This window comes from Triturus cristatus, chromosome 7, assembly GCF_964204655.1.
Source record: "Triturus cristatus chromosome 7, aTriCri1.1, whole genome shotgun sequence".
Taxonomy (NCBI): domain Eukaryota; kingdom Metazoa; phylum Chordata; class Amphibia; order Caudata; family Salamandridae; genus Triturus; species Triturus cristatus.
In genome coordinates, this window is record NC_140590.1 from 1065884675 (window position 1) to 1065912169 (window position 27495).

The following is a 27495-nucleotide window of genomic DNA, read 5'->3' on the forward strand; positions in this document are numbered from 1 at the left end:
TTCTGCTGAAGCTTGAGTGAAAGCAGGAGAAACTGTAGGAGAGGTTGATAGAAAAACATAACTGTGACTGACAAGTTTTTCCTGACCAAAGAAGAGTCCATCTTTTGCGCTTTCAGTGGGTCGAGCTCTGGGAGTGTATATGCAACTGCGGAGGAACCAAAGTTAGCAACAGTTCCCAACGTAATGTTTGAGAATTTCTCACCAGTGTCTCTTGAAGACATTCAAGAGCTCCTCACGGCTGCAAACTCAGGGTCATCCTAGAACCCATGTCCAGTGGCAGTGGCCGTGGCCAAACTGGCTCCGATCCCTATTGCGTCGCTGCTATTACCAATTTTTAATGGCATGTATGCAACTGGGCAGTTTCCTACATATTGGAAATTAGCCTCCATCCTGCCCCTATTAAAAAATATCAATCTGGATCCTTATGATCCCAACAACGTCCGCCCCATTTCTAGGCTTCCACTCCCAGCGAAACTGATAGACAAAAAATATGAATACACAACTCAGTGCCTTTCTAGTAGAGACACAAGCTTTGGACTCTTCTCAGTATGACTTAGGAAAGGCCATAGCACTGAGACTGCCCTCATTAAAGCCACAGATGAGATCAGGGGTGCTGTATATCGGGGGGCAAGGCAGTTCTGGTGTTGTTGGATCTGTCCGCTGCCTTTGATACGGTTCATCATGATATTCTGATGGACCGTCTAAAGGCATGTGGGGTCCTTGGGAAAGCTTGGGACCTTTTAAGATCCTTTCTATCTGGCAGGAGACACATTGTTACACTTGGAGATCATCAGTAAAAACTATCTAAACCCACTGGTGAATCATCTATTGAGCCATTGGGATCCACTTTAGTCAACTACGACAGAAAGGTTTCTTTGTCATCGACAATTGTACAGGAGTTGTGTTGGTGGTAGTATATGCCCAATTTGGAGAAGTGTATTCCTTTTCAAATGCCTCCCCATGTGCTATTGACAACAGATACCAGTTTGTGGGGTTGGGGAGCGACCCTGGGGGGGTTGGAAGCCAAAGGTCAGTGGTCAGAGCTTGGCTGCGATGTGGGACGCAATCCAGTTTTTTCAACGCTAGCTGTTGGGTTTGAACCTGATAGTCTGAACAAACATTTAGGCAGAACGGTGCTACCTGAACCTCCAGGAAGGTATGAAGTGTCCACATTTGAATATATTAGCACAGATTATCTGTTCATGCGCAGAGAACAATCTCATGGCCATGCAGGCAATTTATCTTGAGGGGGATCTCAAATACCATGCAGACAACATCAGTCGCAATCTCCCCTCATCTGTTCTTTTCCACCCATCTCTGTCAGTGTTTCATCAGGTGTGTAGCCTATTCGGGGACCTCGGATAGATCTCTCTGCCTCGCCTCACAATACACTTCTCCCAGTTTCCTACACAGAGATGAGTTGCCATCATCCATGGGCAGTGGATGTTCTCTTGGTTCTTTGGCCCTGGGGACTTTTGTATGTCTTCCCATTGATTCCCCTTTGCCCGAAGGTGTTGCAAAATATTTGAAGGAGAGGGTGGAGGTGGTAGTAATTGCCCCCTTCTGGCCAAGATGACAGTGGTTTCCTTTGTTGCTCAACCTCTCGAGGAGCAGATTTATTAAACTCCTGTTTCTTCCATCTCCTCTGCAATTCCCACTCTTACTTCTGCACCAGAGTCACCAACTAAAGTTGATGGCATGGCACTTGAGAAGCAAGCATTAGGGGATGTAGGTTGTTCGAGCCAGGTAGCTAGAGACATACAGCTTTCTCATAAACCTTCTACACTCTCGTCATATAAGAAAAGTTGGGGTTCATTTCTTAAATTGTGTTCTCCTAAAGAGATAGATCAGGTGTTGGCGGATCCATTTCAGATCTTGGATTTTTTAAAGGAGGGGTTTGAAAAGGAACTAGCCTCTGCTACCTTGGTGGCTTAGTGGGTGGCAATATGGGCCTTTAGGAGTTTTAGAGGTGAGTTGGATCAGATTTCTCCATTGGTTGCTCGCCTGCTGAAAAGTTCTGATCTGCGGAAACCGGATTCACATGTTATTTTTCCCTCCTGGGGCTTAACTACTGTTCTCAATCACATATAACTTTTGCCATTTGGAGGTTAAGGGAACTGGAAGCCATTTGGAGGTTAAGGGAACTGGGAGCCCTGTTTTTTTACTTATTCAGATTTGTGACCAGATCCCAATTTCATTCCAAGAGTTCATTCAAAATTTCACTTACAGCAGGAGATTGTGTTTCGTCTCCTTTAGGAGGAAGGTGACCAGGTTCCTTCGTTGTTAGATGTGAAAAGGCTGTTACTTATTTATCTGCAATGCACTGAGGAATTTTGGATATTAAAATCCCTGTTTGTTTCTTTTGGAAGGGTCAAAAAGGGCAAAAAAGTTACGACAGCCACTTTGAGTGGTTGGGTCCGACAAGCTATTGGTCAAGCTTACCAGTCGTTGGGTGTGGTTTCCCCCAGCTTAGATAGAAGGACATTCCACTATGGCTGTTTCCACTTCTTGGACACAGGCAGGGGGAATTTCAAACCATGATATTTGCAGAGCAGCTACATGGAAATCCCATCATATATTTGTTATTCATTATTGATTGGAGTTTCAGAATTCATCTACAAATAATTTTACAGTTGGGGTTCTCACAGCAACAATGAAGTAATTGTTATTTTCAATAAATAATCAGCAAGCTTCAAAACATGGTGTAAAACATTCATTTATTGCTTGTGATTTCCTCACTTGTTTAGGACTGGGACGAGGAGGACCTATGAGGGGGTAATAAATAAATTACTTCACGGTAAACTTCATTACCCCGATTAAGGTCCTCCCCATCCATCACACCTCCCTTCCTCTCTTGTGGTTTTACACACCTGTTTTTGATTTGTCACTTACGGGAGTAGTGGAGGAAGGGAGGAACCTTAAGTTTCTAAAGAAATAGAAATAGGACTAGCATGTGTATAGCCTGTCTGGGGAAAGGGCCACCTCACTTGGTTACGTGCTGGTATGAGGAGGACCTTAATTGGGGTAATGAAGTTTACTGGTAAGTAATGCATTTATTTATCGCCTTCCTTATCCTCTTATGTTATCCAATGTGCCCTGAATGTGATATATAGGATTCCTCTGATTAGAGAGTCCGAAAACAAGTGCAGATAGAAAGAAAAGAATGAACATACCTTTTGATCGTTGTCCAAACACCTCTTGCCCCTGGCACTGTTCCTCAGAAATGTTGTGCTTACTCAGAGAAATCATCATTTTATGTGTCAGTAAATGATCTGCTATATTTCCCTTAGAGTGATTGAAGTATTTCATGTATAACTGGCTTTATTAGCTTTGCACATTAGCAATAATGACATCTTTCCTCTCTGCATCTGTACACCTCCTGCGTGGCCTAGTTCTTGCACCTGAAATTACATGCCTGAGACTACAAGACCAGTTTCTCTGGATGCAGACATGCATGTGTTAAAAGCTCCAGGCAAAGCAGAACCTTGGGGCCAGAAGCAGGTCAACCGGCCACGATACGAGCCCCACACAGGGGGCAGCATGTGACCTTTTTTCCAACAGCCCCAATGGCTGCCCTAAAGCCGAACCCTAACCTCCCACCATCCTCACAGTGACCCAGTGTGGACCCCTCTTACATCTGTCACCTGCTTAAAGAGGGTGTTAATCCAGGTAGAAAAGTCCCCGGAATTCGGAAAGACCTGCATGAAAAGATCCCTTAATTCCAGGTCCAGCAGATTGTTACTTCCCATAAACTCTTAAAGGCTCAATTTAGTTGCAGATAGCGGCTGGAATCTGTAGTTCTGGGTCTAGTAGTTCCCCACGTTAAGTTCGTTCAACTCATAATGACGATGTATATGGTGTGGACAGGTGGATAATCGATTTATCGAGTGCATGATATAATAGAGAGGAAAGTCACCACCTAGTATTAACAACACATTTGAGAATACAGAGATCCACATGAATGTATCTTGGAAAAATGTGTTCTGCCCATATTGGGGGGCAATTAATGAGACAATTGCCAACCCTTGAGGTTCAACATTGTCCCACACTCCCACCACCCTGCCCTCATGATCCCTTTGCTATCCATTTAACGGGAAAATCACCCACCAAACCCGCCACCTCTTTGGACTTACAGTAGATGTGTAACAGGAATGGATTTGAAGGAGAAATGTCATACAGTGTTGCCTGGGTACATCATGGTGTAGATGTGGGACCTCCTGAAGGGGTACCAAGTCTGCCTTCTAGTTTGCGGTGGGAGATTCAGAGCTTCACTAGCAAGTTGATATTAATGATACCAACACGAAAGCAGACAAATCTTTAACACAATCTCTTCATTCCTAATTTGGACCTCATTATAAGTGCACCAGCATTTGAGGGGCAAATATCATAGATGATAATAATGATATTGTGAGGTGCAGTATTACCCGCACAGTCCAAGTTATGCATTTTGGAATGAGGGATAATTTCATGTTTTCCCTTGCTCGGGGGCCAGGTAATGGAAAAGTGCAGTGAGAAAACCTGTTATGTCTATCTCTTCCACTCCAAGAGTGTGCAACCATAGTGAACTAATTGTTCATCAGTTAAAAATATATGTATTTTAATTTGCCCTAGTTTAGTTTGAGACTTATGCTCAAGTTTGAATAGGAGCAACTGACTACGGCAAGGGTAACCAAAAGCAACTGCAAATCATGTGCCCCCATTTTGTACACCAGAAAATTCCTTTGTGGGTGCAGTCCTTAACCCCTTCCATGCTGCGCAAATTCCGCCGCTGTGCTGACGGAATCTTGCGCGGGCGTGGTCATGACGGAACGGTTCCGTCATGAGCACAGCTCAACCGTGGCTCATGACGGAACCGTTCCGTCATGAGCACCGAAGGGGTTAAGTCGACTGCTTGTTGTCACAAATTGAATTATTTTGCACTTCAAACTCTTTTTTGCCAATCCATTTGCAGTGTCAGTGTTCTTACGTTACTCAATCACAGATTACGTTACTCTTAAAAAATATACGTTTCGCTAGCCACATATCGCACTTCTATGTCTTTTGCCATATGACAGAAAATCCAAACTCCCACTCACTCTCCCATAACAAAAGGCTTCCAATCCAAACACAAAGCTTACCTACTAGCAGGTGCAGAGCGCTGGTGCGGATTTCTGATTAGTAGTAGTTGGGATGCGATAATAATAAGGAAGACTACACGTCCAGCAGAACATGTGCAAACACTTGGTACAGTACATCCTGTGACAGCCTCCATTCTTCTAAAATGAAACAAATCAACATGCACCGTTATGTTTATCATATTGAACCACAACATGAATCCACCGTGAGGTGGAAAACTACAAGTGATACACCATCATGGTATACTTGCAGATGTAAAGTAACATTGCACCTTTCTACAATCCATCACTCCTCAGAAACCTAGAAACAAGATGGAATATTTCACACTAGTTGTAGAAAGCAAATTAACCTCTTAACCCAAATGTAACTCCTTAATTGTTTGGTTTTCTTCAGAATTTGCTCTAATCAGGTAAGAAACGTGGGTTTGCCAAAAGAGTGGTAAATCCGAGTTACTTCTTCTATATGTAGTTCCATCAAGTGATACATGGTTTGGCTGGCCATATCCTCGAATTAGCTGTTTTTCCTTTTCCGTTCCACTGTCTAGGCTGTTGTTTTCCTGAGGTTATGAGGTAGTGCACTGTGGGTGTGCTTATATACCTCTAAAGGGAGACTGAATGAAACCAGGTAACCCTATTACAGACCTGATGTCCATAAACAGATCATGTGATCCTAAATCTTTACGTACAACCACGTTGGCAATCTAAAGGCCAAGAAAACACATTACAACACATATTGCCAAACTAAGATGGGTCAGTCCAGTTCGGAAGACCTGGGTACTCCCATTGCACATATAACTACTTCACATGCAACCACCATCCACTTAGTGGGCTGTTTTAACTTTCATGCCAACCAAGACACCTATTCATCAGGTATACCCCCACATGCACTAACAAAGATATTGCTGCCAAAGGCAATGTATCATGTTTGGCAGACAGTGCCTGCGAAAGACCAAACACTGTATGTATGCTACACATGCGTTAAAAATTGAGTATAGCTGAATGGTGGGGGTTGTGTTTGCTGTACCTGACAGCTACACACTCTGCACAACTAATGTATGCAGTAATAAACACAGTTACTTAATAAGGCTGCAAGGCGTATCTCGTATGAAGAATCTCCGCATTGCAGCATTTCATGTATTAAAGAAGGTCTGGAGTCAAATACTGCAGGCTGTGGTTGGTCTATCTTAGTGGGACAAATATTTCATATGCTGTTTTCTTGGTTTTCACTGCAAGCACACAAGGCATTGCTAGGAGACATCCTACTGGTACCATAATAAATAAGAAAGATGACATACTTAAGAATTATTTCCTGTAATTCAATTGAAGTATATCATCCTTGTGTATTATGGATTTCAACCAATGGAAAGACAAAACTGATATTTTATATACATGTCATCTAATATTTTTAATATGGTCTAATAACATCATTTTAGGGTTGCAATTACACTAAAAGCTGCTCAACTTAAAACTGTACAGTTTGTTATACGATCGCCAGAAGCCCTCACTATTGTGCAGGTGGAATCTTATTTTTCACATTAAAACAATTTGATAAGATAATGGCCTGTTTTAGAGTTTGATGGCTGGGTATTCTATCACAAACATGACAGATATCCTGTCTGCCTTATCACAGGTGGATTAAGATGTATTGATCTTGTAATATGGCGGACATACCCAGTTATAAGCATGTTGTAGGCTTACTTTATTTAAGGAGGAAGCCCAGCCAGCAGCTGAATCAGTTGTCATTGAACGAAATGTATTTTTTTCTGATGATAATTTGGTGATTTTTTTTTTCCCTTTATGGGATATCTAGGCTGAATTAATCTCTGTGGCTATTTAGATTGGCATATATGAATGGTAATCTAAAGATTATCTGGTCAAGTTCTTATTTTACTTGCGCCAATTAAATCACCAGATTTGAAGTAGTTTAGTTTCTGGAAATATTGGCGCAGTTCAAAGTATTAGTTATGGTAGTCCTAAGCAAACAGCAGGAATGAAAACAAGGAGCAAAGGGTAAGAACAAGGCAGAAGCTACCTACTCATCTGCCCATTGGTTTTTGGGATAGCTCCCAGCGGAACTATTGTTCTGTTGGCAGTAACAAAAGTTAACAAATAACCAAATTAAGCCACCAATTTTTCAGCATGCCTCCTCTTTCTTCTGACAGAAACTTCAACTTCTGGAGGCCACCTATTATTGACATCTGAATGTGCCTTCCTTCCAAAAGTCACTGTATAAAAGATACTCTCAGGGATCAGATCTGAGGCTCACCGCTATATAGTCACATTTCAAATCGCCTTCCCGGTTCCTTCTAGGCACAGAACCCATTACATATTTCATTGTGCAGCAAAATAATTTGGGACCCTCACATCCATTTGATTCTGTCAATAACTGAGGAGTAAACATGAGTTTATATGACTGAGGATTAAGCATGATCTCACATAGTCTATGATAGTCACTTAGAGAGACAGCCACACATGGAAAGAGCTTGAATGAAGCCATTTGCTGAGATTTGTTTTTGGTCCTTTCCTTCACCTATAAATATTTACTATTTAAAAAAAAAACACTATTGTTTTCAACACAAAGCAGGCAGCCAGAAGGCAGAACAGTCACTCACAGTATAATCGTTACACATGTATAAAACAGGACAGAAGAGGGTCACAAAATGTGGGTAATACTACACCTTCACCAACCATGCAAATATGGTTTCACATCATGTCCACCCACTTCCCCCAGATTCTATCGTATTTCTGTGGGCAACCCCTTGACATCCCCTTTCTATCCTGGATCATCTGTCCTTACCTTGTGTCCATTCTTTAACTGTTTAACTGGGAAGAGGGCGACTGACTCCGGAAACTGGGGATCACGGTTCGATCGCCGGCGGCAGATTAGCCTAGCAACATGTGATTCTGGGCAATAGCTTGCTTAATCTTCCCGATGGCCCCCAGCGCCTAAAAATCCTTATGGGTGATTGTTCGCGATTTACAAATCTGGATTATTATTACTGTGGGGGGGGAGGGGGGCGTAGCACTCCACCTCCTTGCTATGTCTCTTTTAGCAACTAGAAAACCCAAACCAATGAGTGTACGAGATGCCCTTGTGCCACCCATTTCCTCCGTAAATGCAGCCTGAGGTATATGATCGACCGGCTGTCCATTCACCCTGTCCAGGGGCCCCCTTACCGGCCTCTAAAACTCCCAGATACTCGTACAGTCCCGTATCATGTGCATTAAGGTGACCCTCACCACATGGAAGCTAGTAAAACTCACAAAGGACTCCCTCCTCATTTTCCAAAATCACTGAAATGTGGAATAGGTTCTATGAAAGTATTTGCATTGAACAAGCCCAAGACGGGAAGAGATTGTTATTGTCCAAGGGACCATTTTTGCTTCTTTCTATTCATCGTCATCCAGCATTCCAGTATCCGTTTCCCAGCTAGCTCTTGTCTGAGTCATGGAGTGTGGAGCATTAACTGCTAGTGAGGGATATAACCTTGAAGTGCCTCCCCTGCCCCTGAGATCCATTGTCAACTTGGCCTCCATATGATAAAATTCTGAGGGACTTGGTCATTAATGGTTCTATATGTTTCATAGTTGGAGGAATCTAAAGAACTGGGACCTATACGTGTGATATTCTTCACACAAGTTTGTGAATGACTTAATTTACCTCCGTCCCAGACGTGTTCCAGCCTGGAGATCCCTGTACAGTCCAAAGTCTTGAAATCGCCAAACTTGGAGGCTGACGAGACTGAACCTCCTAGGTAATCCAATTGAACCAGCCCTATGCAGTCATTGTCAACGTAGTGACATTCAGGAGACGCATAGAGAGTTTGGAAGAATATGGCAACTGTGAGTGGTTTGTGTCTGGAAAGGGATCAAGTTCTGGCATATATACAGGATCATCACGTTCACCAAAATTCCAGTAATTAACAATTGTAGGGTACGCTGCTCAGTAACAAAGCTAGATGTTTGCCACACCTGGTCTCCCCTATCATAAATACCCTGAGTGCACTTGGCCCGTGATATTCTCGTTTGTTTTGCCAGCCATAAATATTGCCTCATGACTGTTTTGTGTTTATTAAAAAGGGTTGTGGGGCAGCCAAGGGGAGGTTAGGTAGGATATATAATAATTTGGGGAAGGCAATCATTTTGAATAGTGTAATTGGACCCTTGATTAAAAGTGGAACAGTCTTCCATTTACGGAGATCTTAGCTGAGTCAGGAGGGGAGTGATATTAAGGGGCACATGCATCAATGTAGGCTTTTGCAATTCCTTAATTGCGATTATTAAGGAATCGCAATTAAGGAATTGCAAAAGCCTATGCATGTAGGAATCGCTATAAAATTAGTGATTCCCAAGCATTCCTTAATTGCGACTCGCAAATTGCGAGTCGCAATTAAGGAATGCCTTCCCATTCATTCCTATGGGCCTACAGGCCCATAGGAATGAATGGGAAATTGCATGCGCAATTTGCGAGTACCCAATAGGTACTCACAAATTGCGCATGCAAATCCAAGGGTGCAAGAGTGTCAAAAGGACACCCTGTTGCACCCCTGAAATTGATCTGTGCACACATGTTGCGCACACACATGCCCCAAGGGCATGTGTGTGTGTAACCTACAACTTTGAAAAATGCACTTTAGTGCATTTTTCAAAGTTTTTGCTAATTACCATCAAGTTCAAATTGATGGTAATTTGCGACCCCTATTAGCGAAATCGCTATTTGCAATTTCATCATGCATTGCATTTAAGGAATCAAAATTTGAGATTCCTTAAATGCAATGCATGATGAAAATAAAATTTATTTTATTTTTTATTATAAATAAATAAATAATATTTATTGCGATTTTGATTAAAAAAATATAAATAAATACATTTCTTTTTTATTTAAGAAATTGCAATTTATTGCAATCTATGTATTTATTGCGATTTATTTATTTAATAATACATTTATTGCAATGTATTTATTTATTTATCAATAAATAAATCGCAATAACTTGCGATTGCTTAAATTCCTTAAATGCAATCGCAATTTAAGAAATCTCAATATATTAGGATTTCTTAAATTGCAAGAGCCTTACTGTTTGATGCATCGCAGAAGCCCTTTTTGCGGGCGTAATCGGCTGATTTTTGCGAATTGCACCGTTTGCGCTCGCAAAAAAGGTTGATGCATGTGCCTGTATGATCCCATGACTGTTGGGGGCTCATTGCAATGTGGAGTCCTAGATATTTAAAGCTCTCTGTATGGATCTGGAGGGAAAACTGCCATAATATGGCATCTGCTGTTCCCTCCCCCTGGCACCAGCATTGATTTGTTCCAGTTCACGACCAATGCGGATGCATCACCATAAATCCTCACTATTTGCATTATACAGGCCCCTGTTGTTTCAGGGTCGCACAAAAAAGAGGCATGTCATCTGCGTACATGGAGATGCTGTGACTTTCAATGTTGAAAGAGGCTGGATCAAACTCTTTAAAGGAAGCATGCAGATTGTCATGTTTCTATCTTACTAATGGGTGTGTATGTGTGTGTATATTCTCTAACACTCTTAGCATCCGTGCTCTTTCATGTTGATTTTTGACCAAGATCCCAGTTAAAAAACTCACCAGTCCCTCTTTGAAGAGGACTCCTGTTTCTGCGGACTGTACTTGTTTGATTTATTGGATTATGAGAATATTAACCCTATAAATCTGTCCTTTCTCTTGGAAATGTATGTCCTCTCTCCTCTCTCTTTTTTATTCATCCTCTCTACTACCCTTTTTTTAAATTAGCTTCTTCTTTCCACACCGCTTGCTGCGGTTTCCACGCTGCTTAAGTTGTTACTTCATAGTGTGCCATACAGCTCAGTTGGGTTGTAATGTACTCCCTCTCAGTAAAAAGTCACAGGGAAGAATCACCTCTTTGCCCCTAACTGCTGCCACTGTCACTAGCGGAGAGGAATTGCAGAGTAAAAGCAAGCGGGAGGTCCAAAGAGACAGCGGAACAGTTTTTTTCAAGCGTCTGTGCTTACCTTTGGCATCCCTGCCACTTCCATGGAGTACAACTGCACTAAGTGAGAAGGGTCATGTATATATGACCGCCAGGTAATATGTTCAGAAAGTAGTTTAATTAAGACAGATTTTGTGGAATTTGTTGGCAGATGAGGAGCAGAAAGTGTACCAAGCTTGCCCATCCAAGGTGATTCTTGCAAATATGTAAATAATCTTTGGTCATCATATTGTCCTATCGAATACGCAATTTAATGCTGATACCAGCAGTGTACATGCTTTGCAAAGTCTAATTTCGTATTCACATAGGCTATCACTGTGAGGATCCACCTGGGAATCCTAAATTACTGCAGTCTTCTACTCTGCAACTCCTTTACCCACAACCACCCCAATTAAACATGCATGTTTTTACCTAGGGTAAGGATCTTACATTGCATTATGAGAGCATTTGGGCAATATTGCGCCACAGGGAGTCTGAGGAAGCAGCCCGACTGAAATATGTATATGTTCTTCGTATGAATGATACCATTTATTCACTCTCTTATTCTTCCATTCAAGACTGTAAACATTACATGAAAATGTGAGAAATGACCTCACCTCGATGCTGACATCACACATGGGGCACTTTTTGCAGTTTTTGGCAATATATTCCTTGTTAAGCCTCCTCTCCCATTTCTTGTACTTTAATTCTTTATAACTCAAAGATTGTTCTTCCTCAGAATCACTCTGTGGTGCTTCAGTAACTTCATCGTCTTCTGTAAACAGTGAGAATAAAAATCTATAAATTAATCTTCTTTTCAAAGGAGTCAAATATCGTCCAGAAGGTCAAGCCTCAACAGCAAAGATTTTGAGTATTAGTGTGTTATGACAGAAGTAGGTGTGAACTATTTATGTAAATCCCGGACTAAGACATTTCTAGATCAGATTAGACATACATCCAGCTTTCGGTGTTTATAGGGGAATGTGCTTCAGTGTCTCCTCAGTTTTGTTTTGTAGATTCCAGGGGTGCTTTTTAAGTGTTTTCCTAACATTTTGAAATTAGTGTTTATCAGTGCTTTTACACAGTTGCCCCCAAATAAAATATATCAAATGGCAATTTTCTGTTGTTTATATTATAGATTATGTAACAGTGTTGCTATTGATATTATGTGCAATGGGCATCTGGAAGACTGTGTAAAGCTCAGGTCTATATAGCTCAGTCGAACGGCTTCACACTCATTCACTGCGTTCCCACTCCTAGGATCTGATTCACAAACTGCATTTTGTAGTACGTACAGTAATACTCAGGCCCACTGGAATTATGTGATTGTGTGGCTACAACGTTTTTAACATAATCATGACTATGCCCTATTTGCCACATAATCCACTATCTGCTGCATAATCTGCAGATTTTAATGAAAAAATTGTTTTTAGTTCAAACGGTTCAAAAGTTACTAAAAATGCAGCGATACCTGTAGCAGCACAAAAGTAGGCCTTTTGCAAAGGTTGACTGGTCACGTTTCTGTTGGTTTTTGCTATATTTGAGTATTGGACTGGTACTAATTATGTGCAACCTATTCCCAGACAGTGTTAACTAGAGTAAAAATTTGAAAATAATGAAGGAATACTATCAGAAATTGTGCCCTATAATTTGGCTCTCCCGAGCCACATAATTACGGTGACACTTGTAATACTACAGTAGTACTACTTACTTATTACAAAATGTAATTCACAAATCTACGAGTATAAATCTCCACCCCCACTTCTCCTCCTTTTTCTGAGGGGAGATCTTGACACATGTAATTTTACTACTTATGAGTAAATGTGGGGAAGGGACCAGGGGAAATTAGTGGGAAAAGGGGAATACTTGCTACTAAATGGGAGGGGTTTTAGGAGGAGTAAGGGTGAATTTAGGAATGTCTAAGGGGGTGTTTAGGGAAAGACAGACGCATACCTACAAAACATTAAATCCATTGCTCTTCACAAACTGCACTTCCAAAGTTACTACAGCCAAACAACGACCCAATACAGTAGGAAATGCACTCCAGTTCAGATCTGGAGTAAGTCCAGCACCCCACTTGGTCAGCCACTGGTACTGCAACACCCTGCCCACCCTGCCATAGAAAATAATGGATGTAGGGAATGAAAATACAAACATATATATATATATATGTACGCTCCTTTCTCCTTCACCTTATATTCCAAGGAAAACCGCACTCACGGGGATCATTACGCAAGTTTTTAATCTTCACGGCTTGCTCAACAATACATATATATTTTAATGTTAAAAAACTATAAATGAAAAATAATATTATTTTGATACAATATTTTTTTTTTAAATGTATTTAAGAATAAATACATTTTTTAATACAATTTTGTTTTACATTAATCCATATTAATTCTATACATAACTTAATTGATTGTTTTCTCCAAAATAAACAAATGTATACATTTTACTTTAAGTTGAATTTTTTAAACAAAACTTAATTTAAATTAATAAAATGTTTTTAAATTAAATCTTTAATCCAAAATTAAGGTAATTTGTTGTAGCATTTCTTTTATTTTTTTCAACAGTTACAATAAATATATAAAATGAATGTACATTAATAGTGAACATAAACATATTTCTACAATTTATTTTAAAGTTTAATAAACTTTTTATCTTTTCCCTATACTTTACCATACAGAGATCTCCTCCCCGGTGGTGGTGAACACTGCCTACCTCCAAAAGTAGCAACTTTACACTATTAACTTAATTATGAATTGAATGATAAATTAATTTAAATATATTATAATGAGTTAAGATTATTTCTAAAGATTTATTGTAAAAAATTACATCCCTAAAGTAAAATGTTTGTATTAGTTAATACACATTACAAAATGTTTGTACAGAATTACTTTAAATTGTTGTAATTATTTTTAAAAAAGGACATTTATTTTTGTTACATTAAAAAAGGCTATTAAAATATTTTATCATAAAACATTTCTTTTTCATAGATATAAAATCTTCTAAACATTAAATTAAACATATATATTTAAAATGTCGAAGTAAATGAAATTATTATAACATTATTTGAAATGGAATTCTATTTGAAGTCCCTGTCTCCATTATTTTCTGCGGGAGGGTGTTGCAGTATAATTGATTGGGCATGTTTGGTGCTGGACTTACTCCAGGTCTCAGATGGAATACGTTAACGACTGTTTTAGGTCCTTTTTAAAAACTATTTAAATTAAGTATAGATATAAATAATAAATGTTAATGTTAAAAATGCCTGTAAATGACCCATAATTATTATTTTTTATGGTAAAATATTTTATTAACCTTTTCAAATTCAGAAATGAATGTAACATTAATATAAATTTTATAAATTGTGTTAGAAAACGAAGTATGGCATGTAGTCAGGTGATGTAGGAAAAGGATATAAGATTATTCTTCAAGTTATATCTTGAGTTACAGGTTACAGGAAGAGTATAAATTCCATGTAATGCCCCACCGGGAGCAGCCTCCTTGCTGCTCAGCCCATACACACCAACTGACTCTTATCGAAGCACAAACACTCCCAGCATTCTGATGACCTCACCACTGGCTGAGCAGCAAGGCAGAGAACAACAATGGGGAGGATGCATTATATCAGAGAGTAGATTACAACACATCTTCCCCATTATAGGAACAAAAAGAAGTCCTATAGACGTAAGATGATAAAGCACCCGAATCATCCGTCCAACAATTTATGGGTACCACCACAAACAGTAAACAGGCAAGATTGAACAGGAATCCCAAAAATAGCAACACATTCATACCATGTGCCCTTAACCAACTAGGAAAGACAATAACAATAGGGTGCAATGCACTTTCATACCATATGCCCATAACCAACTAGTTAGGACAGTAACAATTGGGTGCAATGGGTATCTCACAACCCATAAGCAATGGGTATCTCACAACCCACCTTGCCTGATACTCAGGGCAACAACTCACAGGGTATCTCTCAACCCATAAACAATGAGTATCTCACAACCCACCATGCCTCATACTCAGGACAACTCACAGGGTACCTCTATACCCTTATATATAGCCACACTCACAGGGCATATAACACGCTTCCCCAATGACAGAGAAGGTATCCATAAATAGATTAAATATATGTAGGACAGAATAACATTTTCAACAAACTTAGATTGGCAAAAGTCAAAGTCACAAAAGGTATGAAGGTTCCCTTCTGGTGAGCGATTTCTCACCCGACATTCTTCTGAAATAAAAGAAGCTGGTATGCCAATAAACTGTGGTAAATCTACTTCCTCAGTAACAGGTAAAGTCTTGCACTTCTCTGCAACACGCTCAGTAAACAGCTTTAGACTATGCCTTAGAGTGCACAGCAGCCTCAACTTCACCAGGCCTGGAACACCCTGATTTGTATATGGTGTCCTCAGTGCCCCCCACACCTGACAGAATATATGAACATCAGGTTCTTTTGTAAAAGTTGATGTTAAACCTGTTGAACAGTTACCAGTGACCGCAGAGTTTGTTCTTTTATACTTTCTCCTCACGCATATTCCAGAACCGACACACATTGTACGCTCACACAGCAATGTCTGTTCCAGCCTTAGATTGCGCGTTACAGCCGGCGAGCCATTACGTCAATCAGACGTCTGCCATGCATCCGCGTACACATAGAAGAGGCTTGGTTCCCGTTGTGCATGTACGATCTAGTTTTTTTTCTCTTCTATTTTTCCAATGTCATAAAGTTGCGCTCATGTCATCATAATCATTTGTGCATGCTCCCGCATGCGCTCTTGCAGGAAAACAAGGAATGCTGAACAACTCCTGCTGCTTGCTGTTCCCTCCGCTGACTGCTCCCAGCAACAGGAACAGTGAAACATGCATTTTCAAGTGCTGACTCGAGACCACCCAAACTCGTGACCACTCCAACCCTGCCACGCGGCGCCTCCGACAACAGTTGCACTTCTAAGGCGCGTGAGAAGAGGTGCACAATAGCCCACATGGTCCTTTTTAAATGTTGCTTCAAACTCTTGGGGCAATAACAGCATGCATTAAGGGGTAAGCGCTAGTAATCACTTACCACTTGTGACCTCTCACCAGTCCATTCATACCTGCCGCATCTCCTCATGCATGTCAAACAGACTTCTAATTGACACGCTATACCATTAGCTTGCTGTTACCGTTAATCATGCTTCACAGAAATATGAACCATCTATACAGCTGACTCAGGGCAAAAGATTGAACAGCTGCTAAGGCTAAATACAGTCTACTGCCCATCTTACAAAGGACAGTTTAAACTCTTGGACTGGAGGCTGTACAGTTACAGTTACATAGGCGCTCACAGTCCAGTCGGAGGCACAACAAACCTCTTGGCAATCATTTTACAATCCATATAGAGATCTTAGAAGCATTCAATGAGGCAGTCTTTCACTCGACACCAGTGTTTCTCATATATGCAAAATAGGCAGCCTTCTGCTTCAGCGCTAGCCAGTGAAATTGGACTGTTGACTGTTCGCTGAAATAGACACCGGTGGGGCTACCAGGCTCAAACCCTCTTCACAGGCTTCAATATCTTTTTCTCTGAAATCTTCTTTCTTTCTTTCTGTGATACTTCAAATCTTTTCTGTTCCAGCACTGAACTTTGCTTCATGCTTGGGCCTTCTCCGCCCGTTGCCAGTGTAAAAAAGAAGTATGGCACGGAGTCAGGTTATGTGTGAAAAGGATATATGTTTATTCTTCAAGTTTTATCTTCAGTTACAGGTTACAGGAAGATGATAAGTTCCATGTAATGCCCCACCTGGAGCAGCCTCCTTGTTGCTCAGCCCATGCACACCAATTGATCATGTCGAAGCACAAACACTTCCAGCATTCTAATGACCTCACCACTGGCTGAGCAGCAAGGCAGAGAACAACAATGTGAAAGATGCTTTATATCAGAAAGTAGATGACAACAAATTGCTATCAATTTATTTTATACATAACTATTAATAATTGGTTTGCATAATATGTAAATATATTTCTTACTTTATGTGGGAAGTTTGTTTTAAAATTAAACTTCAGAAAAATATTTTTTCAAAAAAGATTTCATGTAAAATTAAGTGATTAATGCTGTAGCTTTTTATACTGGTCTACATTTAAAATAAATATTTCAAATGAATTAACATTAATATTTAACAAAAATATGTTTTCTATTTTAAAACAAATATGTAAAACATTTAAACTTTTCCCTAAACCTTACCTTACGGAGATCTCTGCCTCGTTAATGGACATCTCCACCAAGTATACGTGACATGAAATATGGGCATAAAGTTACTATCAGTATTAGCTTTATGGTCCTATTTCATTTTTTACTGACGCCACACCCTATTTCAGGGAATAGGGGCATGTAAGTGTACACATTTCAGTAATTTTACACTGGTTAATGGTAAACAGCCCAAACTAGTAAAGTAATCCAAAGTGTAAGAGTACATTTACATGTTTACATGTAGTATATCTACACATTTAGATTTAGCTTTGTAACTAGACCCCTATATGTTTTACAGGACTGTTATTTCTCCCATATTCTCCACAATAATCAGGCCAAATGTGAAAACGTGCTTGTAAGCCACATTTTATGGTCTACTTCCGTAAGAATTAAAAACTAACATATTTATCACCTCATGTTTTTAGATGGCACTTTATTTTCTATAATGGTTATTTCATTCGTAGAAATTTAAGGAAATCTGTGTGTTAATCAATGTTTATATGTTTACACGAAGATGAGCTACCTTTGTTTATAGATTTACAATTGTTTATAGGTTTAGACTGAAATCAGGTCAGCCTAGGTGTGTTTATTTCAATATTTTTGCAGGCCAGTGGGACCTCAATATGCACAAAAGGGAAAGTATATGCATATAAGTGAGATAATTACCAGCACAACAAGGGAAGTATTAAATTACACACACTAAAAAACAAGTTCATAATTACAGCACAGGAAGGGGAGAAAAAACATCCATGCAGAGTAAAGAAGTACAAAATGACATACAGAACTTGAAGAATATATGATATAATATAATATAACAATAAAATATAATTTATTCTGCATATAAATTACTTGTATGCTCATCTTGTTTTTCTATATTACAGTATAATATACATAAGAACAGGATGAGAATACAGTACCTTTATATAGACAATAAGGGGAGAATAAAACTATACACACAATAGCAGAAGTATATAACAGTACACATAAAAAGGTTACGCTCTGATTACAATCAAAAGAAGACCATTTAATTGCATGCACAAGAACCGCAGAATATAGTTACATACATGCACAACAAGGCGAGTATATAATGGCATACATAACGGGAGAACTTAACTGAATTCACATGAGGAGTTAATAATCACATGCACAATACACAGCTTATATCAGTACATGCACAGCACAGTGAGTATATAAGTACATGCAAAACTTTTTTTTGGTCAGTTAGGACTGCCTTTAAAGCATAATTATGTCCAGAGTCAATGATCAAAAGATTGGCCTCACGATCTGCGGAACAATCTGCTGCAAATACAAGTTGGTTATCTGGAAGTGTTATGTATGAAAGAACAAAGGAAAGCAATATCAACATGGAGGAAACTGGCTATAACAGAGTAGAATGCATAATAAAGAATGCTTTGGGCACCACTAGTTGGGCATATAAGGAGGTATATTGGGTTTTGGAGAGTGTTTATAGGAATTAAGAGGTGACTGGGGTCAGTAAATAAAGGACCTGAAGTAACAGGTGGAGATGTGCATTTAGCATTGTCAGTATGGACATAAAGTTGTTGTTGGCCCTAAGGAGGAATGATGGAGGAGGTGTTGTACGGCTCATGTGTGCAAGTACTACCCAGCTCATTGAAAGGAAAGTGTTACTCAGAGTACTTTTTGTTATTTTGCTGAAGGCCCTAAGGCCAAATACGTGGTGCAGGCAGGGTGCTGAGTGGGAGTAGGATGAGCAATGACAAAATCCTTTGACCTTTGTGTATGTCACTGGTAAGGGTGTTGCAACCATATCAGAAGAATGTGAATCCAAACTGAGTTGGACAAAGCGGAGTAGGTGGTGTGGACCTAGTCTTGCATGGACAGCACCATGAAGCCTTAATACGAGAGGTGTGCCCTACACAAATCAATTATGATGACATAAAATAACATAACTCAATGTAGCACCCATGTGCTTCCATGAAATCCACAAATGTCTAAAGGTTTCTGCAGCAAGCAACACATTCATCTCCACACATTACACCCATCAACACGCTGGAAGTGGAAGTCTCTGCCTCTCGTTCGGCCAGCAAATCACTCATCCCTTCACCACCACCCTCCAAAAACTACCATTCGAAAATATAGATTTAGATAAACTCGCAACCACCAAACCACATGGAAATAAACACAAACATGAATATCCCTATCACAAACCCCATACAACAAGCCTCCACTTTCCTAACCATTAAAAGAAAACATGCCATCTCACAACCCTTTGCCATACACTCCATAAGCCACCGTACAAATCTACCTTCAGCACCTACCCTTCATCAAACAACAATGTCCCCATCATAGAGTAGACTCATAAATATCTTCAACCTGCCCTCTCCACACTAGAACACACCACAACCCAAGTAATCCTCAAACTTCATAGACATGAAATTCCATCTTACCCAATTGATACGATTATGTTACCACTCATCCATCACATCAGAGAGCATTAACATTTACTAAGAGACCGTGGAACAAGGCACAATTACTTTACCACTCCACACATCAATCCTCTTTCTCGGGGAACTCATCTGACACTAGTACACCCCACCCACTTCAAACCTCATACTCGGTATTCCACCATCACAAACTGCAAACTCCACCCTTCCTGACACACATAACTATTTCAAACTTCACCAATCAAAATGCCTGGAAACCAGACATATCAAGCATTCACTTCATAACTAAAAGCAGTCTTTACGCCAACCTTCTCTACTAACTCTATACCAAAAAGGGGCCCCTACAAACACCTCCTGCCATATCTCTTGCATCACTAGCATGCATTTATCATGACACCCAATGTATCAGACCTAGACCAGGTCTCCCACCACAAACTCAAGTGCCTACACACTCTCAGCTGTCACCCCATAACATCCTCAACCTACGTATGACATTCATTATGTTTTTCTGCCAAAACCTTCCAGCGAGAACACCCTAACATGACAAGCACACCACAACAGCATTATGGAAGTGACCTGTGCACAGTATATAAACCCATGACAGTCCTCCTCCACCACAGGACACAAGTTCCCATACACTATTCCACTACAAGCTATGGAATTGCCTCCTTTTGTGCCAAACATCAGCCCTTTCTCTAAAACTGATTTTTTTACCCTCCAGCACACATCTCACACCATAAACCCCACAAATACCACCATAGCCACCTTTGAGACCATGATCATTCAGACACACCACAACACTTGGCACTGTCTAACATTCATATTACACACCATATCAAATTCATGCTCTCAGTACATTAGCCCATTTGTATGTAAATTACACAGCACCAGTGTACCGTGGTCATTTCGTATCTAAAAGCACGATGGAACCATGGTAATTTCGGATCTAAAACAATACATGACATCCACTCATAACCACACAACCACAATCATTACTTCACACCAAAGACTGTATTTTGTCAAACCTTTGTCTCAGGTTACTCTCAACTACGACACCTTACACGCCCAACACATACACTACTGCCCATCCCATATGTATGAGAATTCTGATCTTCCAAATACATTGAGTTCTTGGAACTCTCTTGCTGACCATGTCACAGCTTCCCCCTTCTAACCTGGACATATAGAGCCTGCGGTCAGTCTCTGCCCATTGACTGTTAGGCCTTGAGACCCCTCAGACTATCGCTGCATTGAGGTTCTCCTGCAAGCACCTCATCTGGCACAGACGCGTATGGCAAATGACATAAGAGTGAGAAAGGGAAGGTGTTTTATTTGGGTAGACCACCCAAGGACACCTGGCCAGAGGATCAAGTAGGCATGGTGTTTTGCTCCCTGTTTTGAATGCACTGTTACACTGTTTACAGTATTAGAATGGGGAGAGGAAGGAAGCAATTGGCTAGTACACATGAGGCACTGACTGTAGCGAATGAAAATATGACTAGGTGTCAGCATTCATATTCTGCTTAAACTGTCAATGTGACACATTTTTATTCATTTCTAGTCGCTCAAGGTTACAAATGTGAAGAGCACTTGGCAGTAGATGTCTCAATCAATTCAGTTCTCACCCCTGTCTGTTAATCTCTCTTGATTAACACATTTCATGCCCTTCTGATGTCTCTCAAGGCACATTTATTTGAAGTTTTATAAAGCGGGAACTAGGCCCAACGAAAAAGGGCAGCAAATCACTGTGCATACACAGCTAGTCAAATGAAAGGCAGAGGAACAATAACCTTGCAGGCAAATAATTATGTAATATATAGAGATGAGGAGAAGGGATGCAAACAAAAGAGTGGGGTGATATGCAGAGTCTATATGTACCTAAAATAAGCTGTCTTTAAAGTAAGGGTTCTAAATTAAAATTTAGATTTAATTTTAGATTTAAATTAAAATCGAGCTGCATTAGAGGGTGTCTCTATTAAGTTAGACAACTGTAATGCCCTATGTCCAGGCATCCCTGGAACCCTGCTAGTTCAACTCCAAATAGCATGCAGGTGTTAGAGCTGTCAAAAGACTTAGTCAAAGGTAACATCTTTTCAAGGCCACGTCTGGGCGTATCTAACCTTCAAATGCCTTATTGATAAGGCCCCTCACTGCCTCAGCTCCAGACTGCAGCCTTATCGGCCAAACTTTAATTTAAAAGTGAAAGATACATCTCTACTCGTCAACCCTACATTCTACCGCTCCACCTGAGGTAGTGGAGCATTTTCAGTACAATCTCCCTCTGTGTGGAACTCTGTCCTCCTCAACAGAGCCTGATGCTGGTGAATAGCTTCAGATAAACGCTGAAGACCCTTTGTTTTGACTGAGCAGGACATAGAAGACCAGAACCAAGGGACCCAATCTCAGGTGGTGCCAGCTAGGTAAGTGCTGTTAGTTGTTGCACTGAATTCTGATAATATGATGGTGATTTCATAATAATTTAAGAAGTGAGTGTTAACATCTGAGGTGGTAAGTAGATTAGATAGCGCCTAAAACACATTAGCTTCCAATACCAGTAGCTTGATTTTACTTTGCTTGATTCTTTTATTATGATGAACACCGATTTGATTCATCATTAGGTGAGGTTTCAAATCAGTGGAATAGAGGGCACTGCAGACATACCTCCATCCCGGGGCTCATTTCATTTCTGATGTGCCTGAAGATCAATGTGGGATTTTGTACTTTACTGTGGCTCAAAAGGCTTGCTGTGAATCCTGCAAGTTGCGCAGGACTGACTACTCTAACATTGGGACCTCCACCAACATTTGCACTAACAACTTCGTTCACACATACATTAGTGCATGTCTGGGCATCTGTATGGGCACAGGGAGCTGCACCTACACTGGTAACCACATTGGCACGTACTCATGCACCTGCCCCAACACCCACACCAGATCTAGAACCTAAACTCATTGGCATACACACCACTGCTGATCACTGAATCCACTGTTATGTAGGTAGACATTGAGTGTGCCATAAGAAGATGCAGGAACTGCAAAAGGGAACTATGGATACTGTGGTTAGGAGACACAGACGCTAGGAATGACAGATGGAGGGAGACAGAGATAAGGACAGGAAGGCATGACCTTTGGGGGCTGTCATAGCACTGAGACAGTGAGAAATAAAAAATGTGCCAGGTAAACACAGAAACTGATACAGGCATAGGAATGCACAGACTTTGATGAGAGACACACACAATAGGATTGGGAGACACCAACAGGGGCAGACAGGAACACACACATCAATACTAATACTGAGACACTGAGGGCCTTATTATGAGTTTGGTAGTGCGAGAGTGGGATCACCCCACTCCCACACCGCCAAACCCGTGTTTGAACTGCCTGACAGATAAGAAGTTTTCTTCTGTCTGGCGGGCGGTTCTTTAGCGTTCCCACTGCAATTGGAATGGCAACATCAGTACCTACATGGCATGGACTGCTGCAGTCCATGCCGTGCAAGTACTGGGGTGCATGGACACAGGGGCGCACACTATGTGCCCCCATGCATGCACCCCATGGGACAGAGGCAAAAGGGGCCCTGTATGGCCTCCTTTGTTTTCTCACTGCCACACACTTCATGACAGTCGCACCGCCATGACAAGTGTGGCGGTAGGAAACTCGCAATATGCTTGCCAAGCACATTGCGGCCCCAAGACCGCCGCCCCACCGCCAGGTCCTAATAGGGAGGTTGGGAGACTGCCACCACAGTGCCCCCACAAGTCTGGCAGTCCGTGGACCGCCAGATTTATAATGAGCCCCTGAGATACAGACACAACAAATGAACAGGGTGACTTTGACATTGAGATGAGGGTATAGGCACTGACACGGGGAGATAAAGACATTGGACGCTAGAAGTAGTGAACACAAGAAATGGAGTAACCAAGATGAGAATTCTCTACCAGAGGGGGAAGAAAGGAAGTAGCATGAACTAAGTTACATACGCTCTCTCTCTAAGGGCAGCACTTAATTAGAGCCGTGGGTTGCATGCAAGGCCCACTGGCACTCATTGATGGGAACCAGCACTTCTTTTTTCTCCTCAGAGTTAGACCCAGCGCAAGACAGAGAAAATCACAAAAGGGAAAAAGAAGGATGATGAGAAAGTCAGAAAAACAGTACCAAAGAAAACACGTTTCGCAGTGCCAATCAGTTTTGTTTGAAACAAGTTGAGGAAGGCCAATTGGCATTCATGTCAGTGCAAAATTGGCACTATAGAAAAAAAGAAGCATTGTCAAAGCCTATTGGCTTTGACGTGACTTTTGAGTTACCTTACATTTCTGCTTTACCAATGGTTTTTTGCGATGCTGTTCCACGTCAGCAAATTGAAAAACAAACTGCTTGCTTGCCAATGCGGAACAGCAGCTACAAAAACAAACCTTGTTTTCTTTTTCTAACTTTTAAGTTACTTTCCAACATGATGGACACCAATATTGGATCGGAAAATTAACGTAAATTAAACAAATATGGTCAAAAGTACATTGAGGAATAAAGGGAGTGACTCGGTAGCCATGGATGTCAATTCACCAAAATGCCTGGTGTAGCGGAAGTGACATTGCCCTCCATTTGACCTTTCCTTTGACATCCACACACATGCTTACACATACTAGCACATTCACACACTCTTGCGCACATAAACACACTTTCACCCAAAAGCATCCATACAACATAGATTTAACAGCATTTTGTACTTATCTTATCTTCCAAATAGGGTCATATTACAGCTAATGTACTCCATGTTTTATTACACTAATAGTGAATAATATTATTCACTATTTGTATAATTAAAAAAAAATGACAGAAACCAGGCAGGTTGAGCTCCAACCAGCGTCCATTAGGAAGAGCTGCCCCTGTGTTCCAGGCACTGATATTGCCACCTCTGAGGCCAGGGGTTGCGGAAGCAGTGCCAAGGTTAGCAAGGGGCAAGGCAGAAGTCGCAGCTGCGACCCCTAAATGACGTCCATGCGGGTAGCAAACTCGAGTTGCAGGGCCTCCAAAAGATTATGAGGATGGCCTGAGGGGGGAGATATGGGGGGTGTTGAAACCGAGTAGTCGTTGGTGAGGGAGCAGTCATCACTAGAGCGAGGGGAGGAGTAAGCAGTGGAAGAGCAGGTGGGTGGAAAGGCAGGAGCAGCATAGAAAGCTCTGGGATTAGATTTTATGGGGTATCCGCACACGAGATTGAGCAAGAAAACAAGCACTTCCATGAAGTAGTTACTTGGATGTAAGTGGTGCAAGCATACAAGTCATCCAAGCAAATGATAGTAAAGAGACTATGCTCTAAGGGATGGATAGACACAAGGAGAGGAAAGAAAGACATTGAATAAGAAGCAAACAAATGAGACTGATAAGAAAGCCAGACTGTGGTAAGAAAACCCAAAGCCAAAAGCAAGTACTGATATTGTCCACAATAGGTCTTCGACAACGGACAGCTAAAAGCTATCTGTGAGCGACATCTAAAAATAGGAGAGAGGCCCAGACTCTCTATTGTCACTATCTGCGGAGGAGAATGAGTACTGTTTTTATCAGACCTGTGTCCCTCTTGGGAAGGAGGTGTGAGCAGATAAAGGAACAGGTGAATGTCATACGTTTGCTCAGGTATACAAGGAGTTACAATGATACACTCTGTAGTATCACTTCACACGTTAATTAAGAGACAAATTTAGAAAGGTAATTACTCAAATTTCTCAGTTTCTTTGAAAAAAGGCAAGATTTCCAAAACAAGTTTAGAAAATGTGTTTGATGACACTAGAAGAACAGAAAGGGATAATAAAGTTTGCTCTCTGCACGTTTTCTCACTTACTATAATTAGAACAAGCATTGGCATAGCCAATAGGTCTCGCCTTTGGGACCTTATGTGTTTAGTCAGAACTTTTGGCTATGTTGTAGAGCATTGTGGCTGCTGTGCATTATGTTGAAAAGTTATATTAAAAAGTGTGAAGCATTTTTGTTACCTTTATACCAACGAAGACGACATTATATACAACTGAAAAACCTGATTAAAAAAAGATATTAACATTAAACAATGCCTTCTAATTCTTTGGTACTTGCACTGCTGGCAACTTTTTCCTGCACTGAGTGGTATTGTGTGGAGTGTATGTTGCATTCAGTAGAGTGTAATTATGTGGCGTGTAATTATGTGGCACTGAGTGGTATTTGGAGTGTATGTTGCATTGAGTGCAATATAATTATGCAGCATATAATTATGTGGCACTGTGTGGTATTATGTGGAGTGTATTTATGTTCCATTGAGTAGAGTGTAAGTATGAGGCGTGTAATTATATGGCACTGAGTGGTATTATGTGGAGTGTATTTATGTTGCATTGAGTAGAGTGTAATTATGTGGTGTGTACTTATGTGGCACTGAGTGGTATTATGGGGAGTGTATGTTGTATTCAGTAGAGTGTAATTATGTGGTACTGAGTGGCATTATTTTGAGTGTATGTTGCATTGAGTGCAGTGTAATTATGTAGCAAGTGATCATGTGGCACTGAGTGGTATTGTGTGGAGTGTATGTTGCATTCAGTAGAGTGTAATTATGTGGCATGTAATTATGTGGCACTGAGTGGTATTTGGAGGGTATGTTGCATTGAGTGCAATGTAATTATGTAGCATATAATTATGTGGCACTGAGTGGTATTATGTGGTGTGTATTTATGTTGCATTGAGTAGAGTGTAATTATGTGTCGTGTAATTATGTGGCACTGAGTGGTATGGGGAGTGTATGTTGTATTCAGTAGAGTGTAATTATGTGGCGTGTAATTATTTGGCATTGAGTGGTATTATTTGGAGTCTATGGTGTATTCAGTAGAGTATAATTATGTGGCGTGTAATTATTTGGCATTGAGTGGTATTATTTGGAGTGTATGTTGCTTTGAGTGCAGTGTAATTATGTAGAAAATAATTATGTGGCACTGTGTGGAGTGTATATTGCATTCAGTAGAGTGTAATTATGTGGCGTGTAATTATGTGGCACTGAGTGGTAGTAGGAGTGTATGTTGCATTGAGTGCAATGTAATTATGCAGCATATAATTATGTGGCACTGTGTGATATTATGTGGAGTGTATTTAGACCTATTGCATTGCAGATGCTTGTTCCTTCTTCCATTACTGGTGCGCAGACCTACATACCTATGCATCAGTAGAGTCCCAAAGTGGCTGCGAGGGAGCGACCCTTGCGTCCGGCTCGTGTCAGGCTGTCGTCACCTTAAGGCGATGACTCCTCCTTCAGTGCTTACTTGTCTGTGTCTATGGGGTCTTACTCTGCACTTCTGAGATTGTAGTTCCTGCGACTATGAGAATTCGGAGAGACAGCCAGAGAAAGAGTGCTACAGCCTGCTTTGCTGCTGAGTAACGCTCACCCAGAGTGAACCATCTTTCATTGACTGGATCTTAATTGCATTTATGTAGCGCCTTGTAGCTCTGCGGGTTCTTCCGAACGCTTATCACAGAGAATGAATGAGGGAAACGGGGTAGGGGTAGAGGACTTGTGGGTGAACGTGAACTCCGTCTAGCGGTTTTCAAAGGTGTTAGTTGGAAAATAATAAAAGATTCTGGATGAGTTTGAAAGTGAGACAATGCCGAAAGGGGGAGGAAAAATTGATTAGAGGGGAGGGGGAAGAGAGAGAGAGATTTAGAGAGAGAGATTTAGAGATTTAGAGAGAGATTTAGAGCGAGAGATTTAGAGAGGGATTTAGAGAGAGAGAGATTTAGACAG

General features: G+C 40.7%; 1 protein-coding gene across 4 annotated transcripts in view; it reads right to left on the minus strand.

Annotated features, from left to right (window-relative positions):
• Positions 1-27495, minus strand: part of LOC146811098 (E3 ubiquitin-protein ligase RNF14-like) — an 80986-nt gene that overhangs the window by 4757 nt on the left and 48734 nt on the right. For 2 of the 4 annotated variants that reach the window (XM_085618145.1, XM_085618148.1), the window contains exons 6-7: positions 11694-11851; positions 5118-5255 (exon numbers count right to left, since the gene is read on the minus strand). In XM_085618145.1, coding sequence (XP_085474271.1) covers positions 5121-5255; positions 11694-11851 — 293 coding nt within the window. In that variant the 3' untranslated portion in view covers positions 5118-5120. The remainder of the gene's footprint in view (positions 1-5117; positions 5256-11693; positions 11852-27495) is intronic. The other 2 variants (XM_085618146.1, XM_085618147.1) reach the window with 1 other exon arrangement.